This window comes from Mustela nigripes, chromosome 13 (genome assembly GCF_022355385.1).
Source record: "Mustela nigripes isolate SB6536 chromosome 13, MUSNIG.SB6536, whole genome shotgun sequence".
Taxonomy (NCBI): Eukaryota; Metazoa; Chordata; class Mammalia; order Carnivora; family Mustelidae; genus Mustela; species Mustela nigripes.
The window spans coordinates 137,139,135-137,157,462 of record NC_081569.1 but is presented as its reverse complement, the minus strand read 5'-3'; the positions used below and the strand labels follow the sequence as shown (position 1 = coordinate 137,157,462).

Genomic DNA, 18,328 nt, shown 5'->3' with positions numbered 1-18,328 from the left:
CTCCATGCTTTCCTTGATGCCATCCAAGAGCTCCTGGGCATCTTCCACATTCTCCTCTTCCTCCTCCTCCCCTTCTTCTTCATCTTCCCCTTCATCCTTAGGTGTGACAATCGCCTCCTACATAGCACAGGGATATTCAAATTGGACGATGCCCCGCATGGATCTGCTACTCACAGATCGTCTGGTGGGTGATCCTGGAAAAGGCTGGTGTCCAAGGAGGGAACACGCTCACCCATGGTCACTGTGGAAGTCGTCAGGACGCGTGTATCTACAGAGATGGCTGAGAGCCTCAAGGTTTTTCTCACTCTATTTTAGGAGAAGAATCCATTTCTGTGTTAACACCAGAACTGCTTAAGAGTCAACCCTTTTCTAGGTGTCAGGCTGTATCTTACTTGAAGGAAACACATTTTGTAGAGATTCAGACTTCTAGTAATCATTTAAGGAAATATACCATAGTCACTACATTTTCAAAGAAATGATAAAAAGCAGTTTGCTGAGGGGAGGGCGGGACGAATAGGCAGAGCACGGCGGAGTTCTAGGGCAGTAAAACTACTCTGTGTGATACTGTGATGGTGAGTATGTGTCATTCTACATTTGTCGAAACCCATAGGATGTGTAACACCAAGAACAAAGTTTAAAGCAAAGAGTGGCCTTTGGGTCTTAATGAAGTATCCGTGTGGATTCACCAGTTGTAACTAATGGAACCATTCTGGCGGGCATGTTGATAACACCGCCGCTTATGCACGCAAAGGGTAGGGGATGTATGGAAAATTTCTGTACCTACCTCTCAGTTTTGCGATGAACCTAAAATGGCTCTAAGAAAATAGTCTTTTTTTTTTTTTCTAAGAAAATAGTTTCTCTTTTGTTAAGAGAAAGTGTGTGTGTGCATACACGGCAGGGAGGGCCAGAAAGAGAGAGAGACAGAGAAACTTAAGCAGGTTCCATGCCCAGTGCAGAACCCAATGAGGGACTTGATGTCACAACCCTGAGATCATGACCTGAGACAAAATCAGGAGTCGGAAGCTTAACCAACAGAGCCATGAAGGCACTCCAGTAGTCTCTTTCTTTCTAAAGCAGTTCATAAATAGTCTGATAATACTCTGAGAAAGACACACTAAGATGTAAAAAAAACTAAAAATAAAATGGGGCTGCCTCGGTGATTTAGTCAGTCAAGCTTCCAACTCTTTTTTTTTTTTTTTAAGATTTTATTTATTTATTTGTAAGAGAGAGAGGAGCGAGAGTGAGCACAGGCAGACAGAGTGACAGGCAGAGTGAGAAGCAGGCTCCCCGCCAAGCAAGGAGCCCGATGCGGGACTCGATCCCAGGACGCTGGGATCATGACCTGAGCTGAAGGCAGCTGCTCAACCAACTGAGCCACCCAGGCGTCCCTCAAGCTTCCAACTCTTGATCTCAGCTCAGGTCTTGATCTCAGGCTGGGGAGTTCAGACCCTGCGTTGGACCCCACGCTGGGCGTGGAGCCTACTTAAAAACAAACAACCCCCCCCAAACCTGAAAATGTGCCAGTAGACAGAGAGAATACAAGATACATGTCTTAGCCACAGCTGGAGACGGACTAGACTTCAAGGGCATCATGAAGGGCGCTACCATCTCACAGAGGAACGTCCTGTGGGAGGCTCTGTTTTCATGACTGGGGCCAACAAGAAACTCCAATGAAAATAACAAATCTCTTTGCAGGATGCCACATAACATTAGCAGCCTCCTTACTACGAGACTAAGGAAAGCACTTTTGAGGTATAAAAATTCCCAGGGAAGCAGTTAGAAATGTTACCAGTCTTGCTATGGCTTCGGAGATGACATCCTTCAGTTTAATGTGATGCAGCTTGTAGTGCTTGGCCAAGGCTTCGGCGATACTGGACTTCCCCACAGCCGGAGGACCCAGAATGCAGATCTTGATTGGCTACAAAAGGAGAACAAGGACTGGCCGGTGAGTTGTGCACACTCGATGGCTTGACAGAGTGTTCTTTACTTCGAGGGGGCCCTTTCCTGAATGTCTCGGGGTCCTGCAGGCTGACTCTTCTGTCAAGCCTCCGGAGTCACTTCCTCCACGGCCGGCCTTTGTGGTCAGGGCCACTTCGTCCTCACAGCGTTGCCCCCCAATCAGGCAGCGGCCCTTCCTGTTCATTCTGCTTAGCAGGTACTTAGTGAGCATCTACTATGTGCATTGACTGACATATGGGGGACACAATGCTCAATGACATGTGCTCTGGACGTACTAGAAGTACTAGAAGTACTAAAATACTAAAAACAAAGTACTGAAAAGAACTAAAGGACAAAGTACTTGAGCATTACAAACTATCATATTACTTTTTTAAAACTTTTTAATTTAAAATTCAATTTTACTAACATACAGTATCCTGAAGAACTAAAGGACTCAAGTACTCAAGCATTACACAAAAGTACTAAAAGTACGAAAAACAAAGTACTTGAGTAGTATACGCTATCATATTACTTTTTAAAGATTTTTTACTTAAAATTCAACATAATTAACATAGAGTGTATTATTAGTTTCTGAGGTAGAGGTCAGTGATTCATCAGTTGTGTATAACACCCAGTGCTCATTACATCCCACGCCCTTCTAATGCCCGTCACCCAGTTACCCCCGCCCCCCACCCACCTCCCCTCCAGAAACCCTCAGTTTGTTTCCTAGAGTTAAGAGTCTTTCACAGTTTTTCTCTCCTTCCAAATTTATCTTATTTTATTTTTCCTTCCCTTTCCCTATGTTCATCTATTTCTTAAATTCCACATATGAGTCGTATTACTCTTACAAAGAAAACAATGACATAGAATTTCTGGTCCAGTGTGAGAGGGCTGAGATTATTTTCTCATGAGTATTATTTCTGAACTGACTGGGTCTTTAATCATACTTTACTTTCTAGCACAGTTCATTTATTCTAGTTTTAAAAAATATACTCATTAAAAAAAAAAAAAAAGAGCTCCATCACTTCTGCCAAAACCTGCTTCAATGCTCCAGAAACTCGGTGACATTTGTAACCAGGGAGTAAATATTTACTTCCAACAGAATTCAAAATATCAGTAGCGGTCATTCCTTTCAAAATGGTCCAAAGAGTTGTGGAACTGAAGCCTCGTATTTCATCAGGCTAATTAATAACAACAATCAGGCTGATGGGAAGACTTTCCATTGGCAGAGTGTCCAAGCTCTTAACGGTTATATAATTTCAGCCACCATTTTGGTTGTGATCATTATTACTACCATTTGACAGACGAGGAGGCCAAGTAAAGGAAGTAAACAGGACACTGCAGGGGTGCTGACTGAGGAGGGTGAGCATAACTGGTCTTATCTGCTGAGGGACACTTTCAGGACGATGGTGATGACCACGATGGCGGGCAGTGGAGGGGCAGGTATCGGAGAAAGCAGCTCAAGCTGAGTCTGGATGGGCAGGGCTGTGCTCCTGGGTGGGCCTGGTGCATTCAGCACAGCCCGAAGGCCAGCTGTCAACTGAGCATGTCCCTTTTGTCCACACACTGATGGCCGATCTATCTCCTGGGATAGGCGTACCTTGGCCAGTGAAAAAGCAGATTGGCAGTTTATTCACTTAATAGTGAGAAGTATGTCTGCCATGGAACTCAGAACTCCAAGTGCACATGTCTGGTACATTTCTCCCTCGGAGCTGACAGACATAAAGGTTGTCGATGAGCATCGTTGGAAGACAAAGAGCTAGATGAACGGACTATTGAGTGCATCTGGTCACGGTAGCTTGATGCATCTGCAGCAGGGACCACCTTGCCTTGCTAAGGGGACCAGACTCATGGAAGCCCTTGGCTTAAGGTTCTGTGTTTTGGGATGTCACTGGCATGGCACCGTCTGCCTTACCCAGGGTAGTTTCCTGGGCTGTGCTTCTACTCTGACCAGCCCCTAGGGATGGAGAGACTGTTCCATTTTTAGAGATGCTCAGGGCACCTGGGTGGCTCAGTCAGTTAAGGGTCTGCCTCCAACTCTGGTCATGATCCCATGATCCTGGGAGCAAGCACAGTGTCCGGTCTCCCTGCTTAGCAAGGAGTCTGCCTCTTGCCTTCCCTCCTGCACTCATGTTCTCCCTGTCTATCTCAAATAAATAAATAAAATCTTTAAAAATATGTATTTTTAGAGACGCTTATTCCCTCTATCACGCTATCATGTTCTGTCCAGTCTTGCTAATCGGGAACCACGGGATCTCTTTAAGGTGTCTTGTACCCTAACTGTGTTGTTTTTTCCATTCGACCCACAGAGGACAACACCAGTCTCACTATTTGAGTTGTGTCTTATCTGTCTCAGGATAAGATGCAAGTACAGCCACCCTGGGTATATTAGATGCTTAAAGGCATCACTGTTTCTTTTGCTGAGAGGCACATCTACTACTTAACTAGGCATGTTTTTCAGGAGAATATGGTTCTTAGGACATAATGATGAGACCACTTTTGCCTGTATGGCGTCTCCCATGCACAGTGGTAGCTCTGGTTAGGATGTCTTGTGTTCCTTATATGGACCGGATAGTTTTCAACACATGTTCTCCTGTATTACTCACAATCCTCTTTGGGATGCTAATCTGCGATAAATCAAGGATCTGGACAAGGGCTACACAGAGCTGACTTTGGGAAGGGAGGTATGGAGACGCAGCAGTTAGGCTGCTCTGGCTTAGTCTGCACCCCAGATAGTTTGAATCTCTGACTAGCTGTGTGACCTTGAAGAAACTGCTTAACCTCTCTGAGCCTAAGTTTCATCATCTATAATGGGGAGTTAAAAGCATGTCTACTTTGAAGAGTTTGATGATTAAGATGACTACCAAATCTCTGGGCCAACAGGAAGAGATCAAAGTAACAATCAGACTTCTCCTTTCCACCTCCCACTGACGCTCTTCTGTAGGTAAGTAACCAGGGTGAAAACAGGGTTAAAACAGGCAGGGCGGGGCGCCTGGGTGGCTCAGTGGTTTGGGCTGCTGCCTTCAGCTCGGGTCATGATCTCAGGGTCCTGGGATCGAGCCCCGCATCGGGCTCCCTGTTCCGCAGGAAGCCTGCTTCCCTCTCTCTCTCTCTCTCTCTCTGCCTGCCTCTCTGCCTACTTGTGATCTCTGTCTGTCAAATAAATAAATAAAATCTTAAAAAAAAAAAAAAAAAAACCAGGCAGGGCAAGATGCACCTGTCATTTTTCCATACGTAGACAGAGCTGGGGTGGTCAGTCTTGAGCTTACTGTCAGGTTCAATTTGTGTCAAGCATAACAGTCGTTATCTGTGTTAACTTTAAAATGTTTAATATTTGATTGACAATTAATTAATTAGTATACACCTAGATTGTTAGACGTGGACAATTGGATTAAAATTTTTAAAAGAACTTGATTTTAGAAGTTGGGACATATAAAAAAGAGAATACTTTCATTAGTGTGATTATACTAAAGTTTTGATTTACTTTGCTTAAATCAGAATTTTTATTTTTATTTATTTTTTTACTTTATTTTATTTTATTTTATTTTATTTATTTATTTGACAGAGATCACAAGCAGGCAGAGAGGCAGGCAGAGAGAGAGGAGGAAGCAGGCTCCCTGCTGAGCAGAGAGCCCGATGCGGGGCTCGATCCCAGGACCCTGGGATCATGACCTGAGCCGAAGGCAGCGGCTTAACCCACTGAGCCACCCAGGCGCCCCATTAAATCAGAATTTTTAAAACAGGGAGTCGAAACAGTAAATTGTTATAGTTACCAGTAATCCTCTGCTTTGCTTGTACTCTTTGAGGATATTGTTGATATTTTCCACAAATCCTGTTTGGGCAACCCACCGAATGTTAAAATTCTCCTTCACAAAAAGGGCTTCCATTCTCAAATTCACCAGTAAATGGTCAAGACACTCTTGCTAAGAGATAAAGGAATATTAGAGATTTGACTTGACTTTTCTTTCATTCCGACAGTTATAACAGACCAAAATCCCCATGATTAAAGAAAAAAAAATTATACAGTCCCCAAAGATGGAAGTCAATCAATGGCGGCGCTCAGTGTTGACAGAGCGCCCCCTGTGGTCTTCCTATGCAAATTCTAAATCTTCCCACCTCTGTGCTGGGGACAGGGAGCATCCTGGCTCTTAGACAAACAGCTCAGAGTAGGACGATGCCGGAAATCCCAGTGTAAGGTTTCTTTCTTACAAATTGTAATTGTATTGTTTTTTGAATGGTGCAATCCCTTGACTCAAAATCCAAAAGAAAAAGTCGAGAGGAAAGCATTCTCTGTGATCTCCATCACCACCCACTTGGCCCGGCTCCCAAGAGACAACCAGTGATATCTGTCCTTCCATAAACATTCTCAAAGGTAGTGTTTAGATGCAATTTATTCCTAAAAAAAAACCAAAACAAAATAATAAAATAACTACGTCCTAAAGCAGGTTCAAAGGGCACACTGCTGACTAAAGCTGTGTAGGTTTCTGTTGTGATGGAATCAGAAATCCCAGGTTCCTATCTGTATTACACAAAGAGGCCAAAGAGAAGGACACCCAGTGTCTGTAAAGCATTTACGTATCAAACAGTTTTCAAATGCGTTTCCTGAGCGGGACCCCTGAGCGTTTTTTCAGAAAAGAAAACAGAAGCTCTCAGTAAGACAAGGGGAAACTGCTTTAGGGTAAAATGTTTAGCTGTGCAGGAGCAGCAAAGATAAAGCTGGAACCGAGGTATGTGGACTCCAAATCCCTCAAGAACCAATAACATTTAGGAAAAGAATCTCGTATCTACTCACTGTTAAGTCCTTGGTTAGGAAAGCATTTTCTTTGGGTATTTTCTGGATTTTCCCAGGGCCAGTATTTTTACTGATGCACTGTTAGAGAAAATCAGAAACACTATTTGGTTTGCCTGTAAGATTTTAATACAAGATTTCTCAAATGAATGTCAACCTAAGGGAATACTTTTTTTTTTCCCCCTAAACAGAGGGGGAGTGCCCTGAAGGCATGCACTGATTCATCTCTTTTGCAAATATCCAACGTTCACCACTGCAAGACAGAGACTGCAGACAGCGAGGAGAAAGGGCCCTCCAAGGGCTTTCAGTCAGGGGAGGCAGCCCAGTACACAGATGATTAATTATGCAAACTGCGGCTTGCAGAGGGGATGCTGGGAAAAGAGGCGCCTGACCCATGCAAGAGGTGGGAAGGAGGCAGGGAGGTTTTCTGAGGATTAAATCTGAGCAGAATGTTAAAGATGAGTAGGAGGTGGTCAGGGGAAAGCCACATTCACTGTGCTAGCTGGGCTACAAGGTGGCCAGTGGCCTGGATTGGAGAGACAGCCCCCACAGACCTAGAGTCCCTGCAAGCTGCCAGTTGGTTTGGGGAAATCTGACCCTAAAAGTACTTTGAGGCAAGTATCCAGGACATATTTTAGTAGCCCCCTGTGGGATTCACATGTGTGTCTTGGTCCCACAGTGGCCCCTCCTGCTCCCTTCAGTGCACAGACTGGAGAAAGGCCATCTTGACTGTAAATTTCCCAACATATACACTGCAGATGCCTACAGTGACTTTGGTTTTAAGGATATTCCATTTGGGGAGTCCCCAGTCTTGTTAGCATAGCCGACTCCACAGCTATACTTTAGGGGGTAAAACAGTTTAAAAAATGCAAGCAAGTGTGAGGGGCACCTGGGTGGCTCAGTGGGCTGGGCCACTGCCTTCAACTCAGGTCATGATCTCAAGGTCCTGGGATCAAGTCCCGCATCCGACTCTCTGCTCAGCGGAGAGCCTGCCTCCCCCTCTGCCTACCTCTCTGCCTACTTGTGATCTCTCTCTCTCTCTCTCTGTCAAATAAATAAATAAAATCTTAAAAAAAAAAAAAAAAGAAAAGAAAAAGAAATGCAAGCAAGTATGGAATGGGGCGGCTGTACCTTGACCAAGTCTTCCAGGGTGTGGACAGACTCATCCACAGCAACCAGGTAATGGAGCTTTGGCACGTGGTCTATGATGTTCTGTATCACTCTGCAGCCCACCAGGAAAAACCATCACCAGGGAAGAAAGCAAGAAAGATGGAGTCAAGTAGAGTGAACCAACCACCACCCCCAGGGCCAGGCAGTATCTCACTCCACTTCCAACTCAGGCATGGGTGGTACAGACAAGGAAGCCGGGAAGGTCAAGGAACGTGCCTCAGGCTGAGCCACAGGGAAAGTAGAGATGCCAGGATTCCAAGCCTGATCCATCAGCTCCGGCTTCACCCAGTGCCATGCAAAGAGCCCCTGACCCCCAGCAGGACTTCGGTCCGTGAAGTCTGCTCACCGGGGCAGCTCCTGGAAGTCTCTCAACAGAGCTTTGGGGAGGGGTGTCCACAGAGTCAGACACAGGTCTGGAGAAGCCGTGGCTGTTTTAGGGGAGCTGCGGGGCCGGAAGAGGCAGTGGGGTGGGATGGGAGGGGTACGATTTCCTACCCCGGGTGATTCGTGACTTCCGACATTCAGGACAGATGACTTCTGGGTGAAGACTGCACTATGGGCTTTCCTGGCATTTTCAGATGGTGGACACTAGGCCACCAGATGCCAAAACAGAGATAATGACCAGACCTTGTGCATAGGGTGGTCATGAAGAATGGATACAGTGATGTAAGGGTCTTAGCGCTTGGCAAGTGCTTACTAAGTGTTCACTGAAACACAAATACATTATTCAATTACTTCCAGGGAAGTCCCAGCTCTAGAAAAACACTCACCCTGCTAGATCAAGAACATGAATGGCTGGAATGACATTTGTTCCATCTCCAAACACCGGTATGGCAAGGACCTCACCCAACCAAGCTATCTGAAAGAAAAGCAAAAGTGTATTGCCCCCTGGTTGTATGTAACTATTAGAGCTCAAGCACAGCCATTCAAAAGACCCTTGGACATCTAAAAGAGTCAGTGGTCTGATGATGTTATCGCCTAAAGGGATGTTTTGAAAATCAGTTCTGATGAGATTTAGTTGCTGCTCAAATCCTATTAAGAGAAACCATGGAACGTATAACCTAGGCTGAAATACTTTTCAGGATATCTACAGTCTGGTGGGCTATCTTCCGTCATCATCTGTGTGGTGTCTACACAGAAAAGAAATGCTTTCACATGCCTTCCATCCTCTCACATACACACAGAAATGAGAATGAAAGTCTAAAATTGCTCCCATGGGCCAGGGGTCATTATTATCAGTTCAAAGATGAAATGCTTAGTAGATAAACCATTGGAGACTCAGTGACTACTGTGCCTGGATCTGAACCCTGATCTTCAAAGTCCAAACCCTTGTCCTTTCCCCACATTTTAGGTATTTCAGTGAAGAAATAAATAGTCTGAGGCGGCCTGGGTGGCTCAGTTAAGTGGCTGCCTTCTGCTCGGGTCTTGATCTTGGGGTCCTGGGATCAAATCCCCCATCAGGCTCCTTGGTCAGCAGGAAGCGTGTTTCTCTGCCTGCTGTTCCCCCTGCTTGTGCTCTCTCTCTTTCTCACTCTGACAAATGAATAAATAACATCTTTTTTATTTTATTTATTTATTTTTTTAAAAAGATTTTATTTATTTATTTGACAGAGAGAGATCACAAGTAGGCAGAGAGGCAGGCAGAGAGAGAGAGGAGGAAGCAGGCTCCCTGCTGAGCAGAGAGCCCGATGCGGGACTCAATCCCAGGACCCTGAGATCATGACCTGAGCCGAAGGCAGCGGCTTAACCCACTGAGCCACCCAGGCGCCCCCAATGACATCTTTTTTAAAAAAAAAAAAAAAAAGAAAGAAATAGACAGTCTGGATACTGTTGAGCTGTCAGGTACTAGACTATCTTATATCGCTTTTAAAGGTGAAATAGAGGTGGCAGCCGCAGCAGACCACTGGATCTTGTAAGATATTTCAGACTTTCGGAAACCGTTGAAGGGTTCTAAGCAGTGAAGTGGCATCATTACATTTGCTTCTGTTGCCTTGCAAAGGAACGACGGGAAGTAAAAGTCTAAATGCGGAGGTGGAGACCAGGACAGTTGGGCCAACAAGAGATGTCTAGCCTGTGGATGGGGCGGGGGGAGTGCGGTGGGAGAGGAGGAGATACTGAGGAGGTTGGCCCTATAGTACTGGGGGATTTTGTGATGGATGAGAACCAGGGAAGAGTTGGATTCTGGTTTGGTGCAGCTGGGTGGAAGGTCCCATTTTCTGAGATGGGGTCCTGGAGGAACAGAGGGTTGGGGAGAACTGCAGGTAGAATTTGGGTTTGTGAAACTTTCCAAGTGAGGTGCTTGAACAGGCAGCCAGATTCACAGAGCTAGGACTCAGGAGCAAGCCCTGATGGAGAAACTGATGTTTGAGAGTCATTGGGCACCAGTCACGGGAATGGACAGAGCAACCCAGGAGAAGAGTGCAGACAGGGAAGATAAGAAGGGGGCCACCTGGTTGGAGAAGTCAGTTAAGCATCCGACTCTTGGTTTCATCTCATCATCTCAGGGCTGTGAGATCGAGCCCTGTGTTGGGCTCCACACATAGTGCGGAGTCTACTTGAGATTCTCTCTCTCCTTCTCCCTCTACCCCTTCCACTTGTGCACTTGCTCTCTCTCTCAAATAAATAAATAAATTAAATCTTTAAAAAAAAAAAAAAAGGCAAGAAGGTCTGGGGCAGGAACCTAAGAAAGCCAACAATCAGTGGCCATGTAGCTGAGGAGCAGCTGAGAACAGACAAGGACAAACGGACCTACCCTTCTCCTCTACTTTGGCCATAGTCTTCTATGTGCTGTTCCTTAATCCCAACCTGCAAATTTCTCCCTCAGGTCTTTGCACTTCCAGTTCCTACCACCCTTCCTCCAGAAGGCAAAGTAGCCAACTCCCTGATCACTTTCTGCTCAAGTGTCATATCACGAGAAAGGCCTTTCCTGATCATCACATTCAAGATACCACCTCCCAACCCTACCACTGGTTCTCTTTCTATCTTTCTCTGTTTTGTTGCTTTCTATTCTGTTTGTCAACATCTGAAATACTTTGTGTCCTGGCCAGTTGGGTTCGTATCTCTCACTCTCCTCCATCCCACTGGGATGCAAGTTCCACCAAGGCAAGGACTTTATTATTATGGTATCAGAGTCCCAGAACTGACAACAGTTTCTGGAATATGGTAGGCATCAGTGTCTGTCCCATGGACGAAGGGGGAGCCATCTTTTTCCTCATTGCTCTGAGTGTGGTCATCATAGAGGAAAGGAAAATAGAAAAAGAAAAAATAAAAACTTCAAACTGAATAACCTTACTGTAAAATGCTTTTCTAAAACCCTCATAGTCACTGAAAAGTCATACCTTAAAAAAATAATGTAAGATGCCTCCTTCCACTCCATATTGAAGTCCAGCAGCAACCACGTAAGTTGTGAATTTTTTTGTCTAGTAGATAGAGGAGAGGAAAAAAGCTAAATTTAGTATTACTAATCGTACTGAACCAGATGATTTTAGTGGTTAAAATGAATGAAAGACACTGAATGCTTCTGACCACTACTGAAATTTATCTGGGACTTTTAATTAAATGAAAGCCAAAGATAATTATCTGTGAAGATATAAAAATGGGTCCTTTCGGAATGATCTTTACTTACCCAGGAGGGGAGGTGGACATACACAGGGAGTTTTTTAGTAATAGGCCACAATATAAGGTGTGATATTACGATTCATAATAAGAAATATATATTTGGTCTTCATCTCTATATCTGGCATGAGTTCCCAGAACTATGGGAATGGCCAAGCAGAGTAATAAAGGTGTCTTTTGTTATGTTAATCAGGTGACTTTGCGATCCAACCCAAGATGTGAATGATTGCCCACTCCAGCTTCCCCACCATCTCCAGGGAGGGGTGTGGTGGGGTGGAGAGGACAGCCAATGATTTACTCAAACATTATGAAACCTCCATAAAAATGCAAAAGGAGAAGGTCTGGAGAGCTTCTAGGTTGGTGAACGTGTGGAGAATTTGGGGAGAACAGAAAAGCTCCATGCCTTTTCCCAAACCTGGCCCTGAGCATCTCTTCTATCTGGCTATTCCTGAGTTATATTCTTTTATAATAAATGGGTAATCTAGTAAGTAAAATGTTTCTCTGAATTCTGTAAGCCACTCTTAACAAACTAATCAAATCCAAGGCTTGGAGAGGTAGGAGGGGTTAGGGGACCCTCCAACCTGTAAAGGTTGGTCAGAAACACAGGTGACAGCTTGAGTTTGCCACTGATAAGGGATAGAAGCAGAAAAATGTCTACCTTTAGCCCAGGAGGCTGACCTAGCCTGCATAGTTTTGGTAAGGGTCAAATATGTACTGGTTGCTACATTCTTTTTTTTCTTTTCTTTTCTTTTTTTTTTTAAGTATGCTCCATGCCCAACAGAGGTCTTGAACTTACAATCCTGAGATCAAGCCTGAGCTAAGAGCTTAACCAGCTGAGCTGCTCAGATGCCCCCTAGTTGTGTTATTTTCTTCAAGGGTCTCATGACTGCCCATGTATTTCACAAATGGTTAATATGAAACTGAATGATAAGCACCAGAGAAATCTTGCAAAGGTAGTTTTACAAGTAGAAATTCAAGAAAACGTTTATGACCTCATACACCCTGCATGCCTCCCAAACCCTGAACACTATGTGGGCAACTACTAGCTTCCTACAGCAAAAGTACAGCTCTTTCTGTCCACAGGTTTTATCCCTGTGCTATTTAAATAAATTTACTAAGTTGTACCATACAAGGTCTCAAGAATTCTATTTTGATGGTTGTGCTCAACAACCACTCAACACAACAGGTGAGGCAAGTGGGGGACAATCTCATAGGACTGAGCCCTAAATCTGTGGGATCTGATGCTACCTCTAGGAAGATAAGTGACAGAATTGAGTTGAAATATAAAACACCTGGCAGGTGCCCAAGAATTACTTGGTGGTGTGGGAAACCCCTCCCAGAGGGCACGAGCACACATGTTAGAATTGGGAACCTTTATCAGGAAAATGAGTCTCTCTTCTGCTCCAGGTAATCCATGGTGGGTTATAAAAACCTAAAAGCTCCTAATTCGAATAGTTAGAAGTGCCAAGTAAAATGTCACTAGTATCCTTCTAGGATGGTAGAATTCTCAAGGACATAAAAGAAAACAGAAGTGAAAACAAGAGTGGTGAAGAGTGGACAGTGTGGGCGCCCTGGGAGGTCGAGGGTTCTCATAATCTAGGTGTGTGCGTTTACAAATCCATGCAGGCAGAGGAGACAAAGCACTAGATTTGGTGAGGTTAGGAGTCGGGCCACAATATGAAAGGTTCATCCACAACAAAAGAGTGAACTAGAAAAGAAGGTGAAAAGGAATTGCTGTCAAACCTAAGCCAAGGTTCCCTGGAGAATTTTAACCTTGGCCCTGTACTTCTCAATGGTTTGTCTTTCACAATCAAATTACCTGCTTAATCCAAGGATTCCAGAACCAAAAATTAACATAAAAAGCATTTTAGGCAGTGAGACTCTTGGGCACTTCAAAAAGGCAGATACAAAGTTCCCTCTACCTGGCTCCCCCCACTCCCACCCCGCCCCCCAGGAATCTCCTCTGTCCTTTAAAGCCCCAGTAAAAAGACAGCAGCTGGGGCAAGGGTGGTGACCTTCTTGTAGCACGTGGGTGCTGGTTTGAGGGCACAGCTTTGACTAGCAAGCCAATTACAAACCGTAAGGCATAGTCTCACTGTGATTCCCATTTTGCACTGACCATAATGACTCCTGGAGGTGTCTGATCCCTGAATATACCTGAGACTTTTATAGCAACACTTTTGGAAGAGATACTTTACACTTTGATATAAAGTGCACTTGGCTCACTTTTCCCTGAGAATTCATTTACCTGAGGTTTTTAGGGGTGATGGATAAAGAAATGGATGTTGACAATTTAAAGGGATGCTATTTCTAAAAATCCATGCCAAATAACAGGTTTACTTTTACAATTGGAGTTCCCGAAATCACAAGAAAATATGCTACTAATACTTGCTAATAGAAACTTTGTACTAAAAGACCTTCCTAAAGATGAGCTCACAAGCCAAAATTATAAAACTGATGAGGGAACCATTCAAGATGAGTGAAATCATACTTGCAAAGCCTTTAGAAAGTAAATTAGTAGAGATTATGAAATAAATATGGTTATAATGATGAAAAATTAAGAAATTGGAAAAAAAGGAAAAGAACAGGATGATCAGGACAGTGATGATGATGACAAAGAAAAGGCAGGTGGTGGTGGATGCGGTGGGGAGAGCCTGGGTAGCTCAGTTGGTTAAGTGTTTGCCTTTGGCTCAGGCCCTGATCCCAGGGTCCTGGGATCGAGTCCCGCATCAGGCTCATTGCTCAGCAGGGAGCCTGCTTCTCCCTCTGCCTGCTGCTCTTCCTTCTTGCGCTCTCTCTCTGACAAATAGATAAACTCTAAAAAAAAAAAAAAAAGAACAGGCAGGTGGTAGAGCAAGGAACAGAGAACAGGAGAGAAGGGAGCTGACTAAGGTGGAGAGAGGAAGAAAGCGGATCACGCCTTAGCCTCCCTCCCTCCTGCATTCATGTGAGCCTGAATCAGGCTGAGCCGGCAGAAGAGAAGTTGAAGATTTCATGATAGACTCATGACTTTATTTTTATGTTTTTTAAAGATTTTATTTATTTATTTATTTATTTCAACACACAGAGAGAGATAGCAAGAGAGGGAATACAAGCAAGGGGAGTGGGAGAGGAAGAAGCAGATTTCCTGCTCAGCAGGGAGCCCAACACAGGGCTGGATCCCAAGATCCTGGGATCATGACCGGAGCTGAAGTCAGACACTCAACAGACTAAGCCACCCAGGTGCCCCTAGACTCATGACTTTAATATTAAACCTATCTGAGCCTTTGTGAGAGCTAGGAAAGATTTCATTAATACCCAAGAATGGTCTGGAAATCTGCAGAAATGGCTAAGATATTAGCCTGCTCCCAATGTTAAGAAAACAAAATGATTTTATAGTTTCATTCTGACAATGTGTAACACTGTGAAGGGGTTATAGGAATGTGCCTTGAAATGAACAAAGCAAAGATCTAAAGTAATTTCAAGGAGATATGGATACGTTTACTCCATAGTGGGAGATTTTTTTAGTATACCCCTTCTTAGTAATTGACAAATTCAGGAGGCCCCCAAACTAGTAAGAGATGCAAAATAACATTAAGAAACTTGACCTAGGGGCACCTGGGTGGCTGAGTGGGCTAAAGCCTCTGCCTTCGGCTCAGGTCATGATCTCAGGGTCCTGGGATTGAGCCCCACATCAGGCTCTCTGCTCGGCCTCCCCCCACGCTTGCCTCTCTGCCTACTTGTGATCTCTGTCTGTCAAATAAATAAATAAAATCTTTAAAAAAAAAAGAAAAAAGAAAGAAAGAAACTTGACCTAAGGAGACATAATGGAAATTGCACACAGGTTTGAAAAACACAGGTTTTTCAAGTCCGTATGAAATTTAAAATAAAAACAACCCTGGCTGTGTACTATGGAGCAAAGCATCTCATCAAAAACTACATAATCGCCACCACCCAGACCACATCCTCTGACTAAAAAGCAATTCAGTGATAAATGGACAAAAAAGGTAACACTGGAGGAGGAGTTAAGATGGCAGAGCAGCAGGGGGTCCCTATGCTTGCCTCACCCCCCAACACAGCTAGATAAATATGAAGTCTTTCTGAACACCCAAGAAATCAATCCGAATGCTGAGAGAACAAACTGCAGAACTAGAGAGAAAAGAAGCCACATTATGGAAGGTAGGAGGTGCAGAGACATGATTCCAGGAAAAAAAGAATCATGAATACTGCAGAAGGGAGGGAGCCCTGATCTTGGAGAGGGGAGAGAGAGAGAGAAACAGAGAGAAAGCATCATGTGGGGGGACTGCCCAAGAGAAACACTTCCGCAAACCACGGATTGGGACAAGTACAGTGGCTGATTACTGCAAGTTTTTACAAGCACTGGAACCAAAGTCTGAAGTTTTAGAAGTCTGCACCAGACTTCTAAAGTCCAGAAGTGGACTTTTAGAAGTCCACTTGCTGGGTGGAACCTGGTGGTCATAGCAGCACTCCTGCGTGGAAGGAGAGAGCGGGCAGTGTCTGAGGATCCCCCGGATTGCACTGGGAGAGGCAGTGCTCCCCTTCTTGGAGTGCATTTCAGAATGAAGTGGTGGCGCTGCCTCTCCAGGGACAAAATGCTGGCAGGCACCAACATGCTGCCTTGTTCATTTGCATAGGAACAGAGACACCTGCTGAGGGCAGTATATCGTGGTGCTGGCTTTTTGTTGTGCTATAAACCTCGAACTGCTGCATGGTTGTGTGACTACTGTTCTGGGACAAACCAGCACTGGCCACAGCATGGGAAAACCCTTCCCCCAGAGATCAGCGCAGGTTCCTGTGTACCAAGGGCCTAAGATATGGAGTTCTGAAACCCAGCTGTGTACCCCAGATAAAACATAGAGGAGTACTGTGCTGCCTGGCAGGCAGACAGCTTGGACACAGACAGGGTGAGGCCAGAGATCTTATGGAAGCCAGGGAAACAAGAGGGGAGAGGATTCTTTTGTGGGGCTTCCTGAATAGTGGTGGGTGCAAACTCCCCTCTCCGAGGAGGAGAGCGAGGGGTGATGCCATTATTCCCACCCCGCCCCCCACCAGCAAGGACAGACATCATTGAGCAGCACAGTGCCCCGCCCCCTTGTGGTGGCTGGAGCTGATTAAGTCAAACACCACCCCCCTGCACCAAGCAGGTACATCTTACTAGGGCAAGTCAACCTGAGAACCAGCGCCGCAGGACCCTTCCTAAGAGGACCAGCACACACCCCTCGCTCACACCAAGTCCACTGATCACAGATTGCTGCAAAGCTCCATCTCTATGGAAAACAGGATCTAGTCTCCTAACAAGCAAACCAAAATACACCTAGTTAAAACGTCCACACTGTGGATGAAGTCCAAACATCCCCCACTGCAGGAGAAACTCTGCAGAAGACTGACCTCAGGGAAGGAGCAGTGAAAACACAACAACACAGTGCACACCGTGAGACACTTGCTGAAGCCCCAGGTCCTGGACAGTATAGGACTCTTCTTAATATAGACATTATTCTCAGGAGCGGGAGCTATAACAGGCTTTCCTAACACACACACACATACAACAAGAGAAGTGCACACACCAGTAACCTACACAAAATGACAAGACAGAGGAATTCAAGCCACAAGACAGGACATGAAGAGGTCATGGCCAGAGATCTAATCAAAACAGATGTAAGTAATATGCCCAAGCCAGAATTTAAAATAACAATTACAAGGATACCAGCTGGGTTTGAGAAAAGCATAGAAGACACTGAAGAGATAAAAGAACTAAAAAACTAGTCAGGTCAAAATAAGAAATGCTGTAAGCAAGATGCAAAACTGACTGGATGCCACGACAACAAGGAGGAAAGAAGCAGAGGAACAAATACGTGACACAGATGGTAAAATTTAAGGAAAATAATGAAGCTCAAAAGAAGAGGGGAAAAAAAGTATTGGATCATGAATGTAGGCTTAGGAAACTCAGCAACTCCATAAAGTGTAGTAACATTCATATTATGGGAGTCCCAGAAGATGGAGAGAGAGAAAAAGGGGCAGAAAGTTTGAGCAAATTAGAGCTGAAGACTTCCCTAATCTGAGGAAGGACACAGACATCCAAATCCAGGATGCAAAGAAAACTCCCATCAAATTCAACAAAAGCTGTCCAACACCAAGACATATCATAGTAAAGTCTGCAAAATAGAGAGTTAAGGAAAGAATCCTGGGATACCTGGTGGCTCAGTCAGTTAACTGTCTCCCTTTGGCTCAGGTCATGATCGCAGGGTCCTGGGAGTCTGCTTCTCCGGCTCCCTCTCCCTCTGGGTGATCGTGTACTATCTCTCTCTCTTTCTCTTATAAATCAATCAATCTTCAAAAAAGGAAAGAATCCTGAAAGCAGCAAGGGAAAAGAAAGCCCTAACCTGCTAGGGAAGACAAGTCAGATTAGTAGCAGATCTCTCCACAGAAACCTGACAGGCCAGAAGAGAGCAGCAAAATATGTTCAACCTGCTGGAAGAGAAAAACATGCGGCCAAGAATACTTTTTCCAGCAAGGCTGTTATTCAGAATAGAAGGAAAGATAAAGAGCTTCCCAGACAAACAAAAACTAAAGGATTTCACGACCACTAAACCAGGCCTGCGTCAGGCTGTCTGCTCGGCTGGGAACCTGCTTCCCCCTCTCTCTTTGCCTGCCTCTCTGCCTACTTGTGATCTCTCTCTCTCTCTCTGTCAAATAGATAAATAAAATCTTTTAAAAAATAATTACTTTAACTATAAATGGACTAAATGCTCTAATCAAAAGACACGGGGTATCAGAATGAATAAAAACAAACAAACAAACAAGACCCATCTATACACT

The 18,328-nt window shown here is 44.6% G+C and overlaps 1 protein-coding gene across 1 annotated transcript in view; it reads right to left on the bottom strand.

Annotated features, from left to right (window-relative positions):
* The window catches only part of AK7 (adenylate kinase 7), a 78,280-nt gene that overhangs the window by 22,920 nt on the left and 37,032 nt on the right, over positions 1-18,328 (bottom strand). The window contains exons 6-12 of the mRNA XM_059373927.1: positions 11,236-11,316; positions 8,668-8,756; positions 7,859-7,949; positions 6,731-6,808; positions 5,712-5,861; positions 1,790-1,918; positions 9-117 (exon numbers count right to left, since the gene is read on the bottom strand). Of these exons, the coding sequence (XP_059229910.1) occupies positions 9-117; positions 1,790-1,918; positions 5,712-5,861; positions 6,731-6,808; positions 7,859-7,949; positions 8,668-8,756; positions 11,236-11,316 (727 nt within the window). The remainder of the gene's footprint in view (positions 1-8; positions 118-1,789; positions 1,919-5,711; positions 5,862-6,730; positions 6,809-7,858; positions 7,950-8,667; positions 8,757-11,235; positions 11,317-18,328) is intronic.